The 4,138-nt window shown below is 64.1% G+C and overlaps 1 protein-coding gene across 1 annotated transcript; it reads right to left on the minus strand.

Annotated features, from left to right (window-relative positions):
* Positions 1 to 347: 347 nt before the first annotated feature.
* Positions 348 to 3,370, minus strand: MEX3B (mex-3 RNA binding family member B). The gene is given in 3 exon segments (XM_040602198.1): positions 348 to 941; positions 943 to 1,840; positions 2,838 to 3,370. Coding segments are annotated over 3 exon segments (1,683 nt in total). The 5' UTR covers positions 3,103 to 3,370; the 3' UTR covers positions 348 to 421.
* Positions 3,371 to 4,138: the final 768 nt, after the last annotated feature.

Genomic DNA, 4,138 nt, shown 5'->3' on the forward strand with positions numbered 1-4,138 from the left:
TATCCACCCATAGATTTAATTATTTTGTAATGAGCATCCTAGGAACTACCAGCACGTTTTACTAACAGTCCACACACCATTGTCATCATCATAAGCATCTTCTACTTTCAATATTTTTTTCCGGTTTTTTTTTCTGTTCGTTTTTTTTTTTGTTGTTCGGTTGGGGGTTTTTTGTGGGTTTTTTTTTTTGTTCGTTTATAAAAAAGGGGGGGGGGGGGGGGGGAGAGAGAGTTTTGGAAGCTTCGTATTAAAGTACAGTGTAAAAACTAGCCTAGCACTAGAATGGAGTCGCCCGTTATTATGTATAGCATGCACCCGCGGTCACCACCACCACCCCCCGCCCTCCCCCGGCCCGCCGCCCGCAGCCCCCGGCCCCGGCGGGCCCCGGCCGCCGCCCCCCGGCCCGCCCGCGGCGGGGCTCTCAGGAGAAGATGCGGATGGCCTGGGTGACGGCGCTGTGGCACACCGGGCACTGCGGCTCCGTCTTCTCGCAGATGCGGTTGGCGCACTCCATGCAGAAGAGGTTGTGGCCGCAGGGCACCAGCGCGGCGATCACCTCGCTCTCGAAGCAGACGGAGCAGTCGCGGCTGCCCTTCCGCCGCACGCCCGACGAGGAGCAGGAGGAGCTGGACGAGGAGCTGGAGGAGGAGGAGGAGGAGGCCGACGAGTCGGAGGGCAGCCCCGGCAGGTGGGAGCCCAGCCCGTTGGCGTACAGCGGGTAGGAGGCGGCCAGCAGCCGCCCGCCGGGGTCGCTGCGCACCCGCCGCGCCAGCGGGTGCTCGGGCCCCGCCGCGCTGCCGTGCAGGGGCGGGGAGAGCCGCGCCGGGGGCGGAGCGCCGCCGCCCCGCCGGGGGCCGCTCACCAGCAGCGCCAGGTTGGCATTGGCGGGCGCGGCGCCCGGGAAGGCGGCGGCGGCGGCGGGCGAGGGCGCGGGCGAGGGGGGGCGCGGCGGGGCCGCGCTCGAACTGCGGCCAGATGAGGGCGGCCCCCGGCGGCGGGGCGGGGGCCAGGTCGAAGCCGGGCGGCGAGTCGAAGGGCAGCTCGGAGCAGCAGTCCGGGGAGGAGAGGACGTCGCCGCCGCCGCCCCCGCCGTACACGTAGCCGTTGGCGCTGTTGTTGTTGTTGTTGCCGTTGTGGGTGAAGCTGAGCGCCGGGCTCGGGGGGCTGTAGTCGGCCAGGCGGGCGCCGCCCCCCCCCGTGCCGCCCCCGAAGTAGGAGTCGGTGGAGGCGCTGCCCAGCGAGCTGGAGCTGTCGTTGCGGTAGTTGCAGAAGGGTTTGCGGCCCGGGGTGGGCGTGATGCTGGGCGGCGTGGGCTTGCTCCAGAGGCTGCCCGTGCCGTTCAGCTCGAAGCCCACGTCCGTGCCGTTGGCGTGGAAGTCGTTCTCGTCCGTCAGCTCGATGATGCCGCCGGTGCGCATGGCGATGTGCGCCTCGATCTCCTCCCGGGCCCGGTCCACGTTCTCAGGCATGCCCGTCACCTCGAAGACGGGCTCCTTGTCACGGCTCGGGGTCACGATGTAGGTGTGCGTCTGCTGCTGGATGCGCTTGATGGTGGCCCCCTTGGGCCCCACGACCAAGCCCACCACACGATAAGGCACCCGCACCTGGATGGTGGTTTGGCCGGGCAGGTTCGGGGGGCCGGGGACAGTGCCGTTCAGGGCCGTGTTCTTGTTCCGTGAGGCTCGGATCATCGAGAAGTGCTCGGCCGCCGAGATGATCTCCCTGCGGGCCATGGCCACATCTTCCTTTCTGCCCGTCACAACAAAGAGCGGCTCCTCCCCGCGAACCGGGGTCTTGATGTAGGTGTTGGTCTTTGCCCGCAGAGCTTTGATTTTACAACCTGGGAACGAGATGTGGGAGATGGAGGGCGAAGGGGAGGGGAGGAAGAGGAAGGGGAGGTCGGGGGGGGGGGGGGGGGGAACCGGTTACAATCCAGTATTTGGGTGCTGCTAGGGAAGGGAACACGCACACATCCCCCACACCCCCGAAACACGCTGTCCCCCTGGCCCAGGTGATGGCTGGCATCTCATCCAGGCGCCCCAGTCACGGCGTAAAGTAATGTCAGCCCACAGCCCTGGCACACGCCCAAAGGCATCGTAAGTGGCCACCGACACATCTGCCATGCGAACTGCCCCGAAACTACCAACTACCAACGTGCGGTTCACAGGAACGGCAACAACAAAAAAAAAGGAGCGTGTGGAAATACTGCGCGACCGGAAAAAATAAAATACAATAATAAAATGCAAGCAGCCCTAACACATAAACACACCCGCCAGTCCACATTCCTGCTCAGCACTTTCCTTTCGGAAAAATAAAATCCGTTCTTAAGAAGGTGAGAAGCAGCGGCTGTACCAAATGAGCCACATTACCCACTGCGGATGCTTTATTCCAATCCCATTGTTCCACTTCCCCACTCCATTTCTCTTCCTTAAAAATAATCCACGATTTCTAACTTGGGGGGGTGGGGGGGGGGTGTCGAAGCACCGAGGCTCCCATTTTCCTCCCGTTTCCTCTTGCAAATCTTAACTTTTGCAGCCGCAGGAAAAGGAGCGGTTTTTATTATTTTCGTGATCATCACCCCCCACAACACCCAACACCCCCCCCCCTCCGCCGCCGCTCCTCTCCCGGCAGCTGAAAGTGCATCTCGAAACTGATGCATAACGCTCCTCGGGAACATCACGTCTGCTGCACTTTCTTTGTCTGGGGGAAGCCGGCACCGGGCACCACGGTGCGGCTGCAGTTTTCCTGGGAATGGCCAGTGTCGCATCCCAGGCGCGCGGCCGGCAGCGCGGCGGGGCGACCCGCGCACCCACACCCCCTGGCATGCAGGCACCCACCTTGTCTCCCCACTATCTCAGCGACATGCTCCGAGCTGGGCACCGGGACGCATTCAGTCATGTTCACGCTCTTTTTCCGAGGCTCGCTGTCGTAAATGGAGCCCGTCTCGTCGTTGTCCAGCCCCAGCAGGGAGAGCTGATCCAGGGCGATCTGCAGGGCTCTTTGGTCATCCAGGGTCTCTCCCCCTCCACCACCACCACCGCCGCCGCCGCCGCCGCCGCCGCTCCCGTTCCTCTCCATGTCTGCAAAAAGCGAGCTGGGCATAGTCCCTGTGTGTGTTGCACCCTCCTCCTGCACTCGGCTCAGTAGTAAAAGATCAGACACAAAGGAAAACCCAAGGCAGATGGCCAGCAGGAGAGAAGGAAAGGGAGGGTGGGCGACTGCTGGAGACCGGGGAGTTGTTGCCTTTTGCTTGTATATTTTGTATCTTTTTTGCCTTTTTTTTTTTTTCCTCCTCTCAGTGCAATCCGGTTTATAAGATGTTCTCAGGAACCCCCCCCCACGACTCCCCCCCGCGAGGTTTTTTGGGTTGTTTTTTTTTTCTTTTTTTTTTTTTTTTTTTTTTTTTGCTGGGGGGGGGGTGGGGGGGGGGGGTGGGAAGAGGATAGCGAGAGGAGCTCCGATGGCTTCCCCCCCTCGAGTTCCTCGCCGGCCACAATGCCAAGCGACGGCAGCGTTTCTTTAAGGAGCCCCTCCCAGGCTCCACTCCACTCACTCAGCGGTTTTTTTTTTTGTTTTCCCGCCTCTCCCCTCCTCTGTCTGAGGCGCTGCTGCAGCCAGACGGCTCTGGAGAGGCGGGCGGAGGGGGGGCCGCGCCGGGCGCCGCAGCGTAAGCGCCGATCGCTGACAGCCCCGCGCCGCCGCCGCCATCGCTGCGCGCGCCCATTGGCCGAGGGCGGCGCGGAGGGGCCGGCGCTGCCCCCCCCGGCCCGGCCCGGCTCCGCTCTTTGTTGTCGGCTGGGGAACAATACCGGGCCGGGCCCGCCGTGTGCCCATTGTCCCGGCTGCTCGCCGGCCCCGCGCTGCCCGCCCCCCCGCCAGCAGCCCCGCTCCCGGCTCCCGGCCCCGGCGGAGCGCTGAGGGGGGGCTGGGCTTTTTCGGGTCTGGGTTTTTTTTTTCCCCCTTCCTTTCTCTGGCGGGGGGCGTGTGCCGAGATGGGCGGCCTCCGCCGCCCTTTGTGTACCGCCTCGCTGCCGCTCCCCGCCACCGTGCAGCCCTGCAGCGGGCGGCGAGCGCCGGTGAAACGCGCCCGGCCCGCCGGGCTCCGCGCCCCGGGGCAGCCGCCCCTCCGCGACCGGCT

This window comes from Falco naumanni, chromosome 7 (assembly GCF_017639655.2).
Source record: "Falco naumanni isolate bFalNau1 chromosome 7, bFalNau1.pat, whole genome shotgun sequence".
Taxonomy (NCBI): domain Eukaryota; kingdom Metazoa; phylum Chordata; class Aves; order Falconiformes; family Falconidae; genus Falco; species Falco naumanni.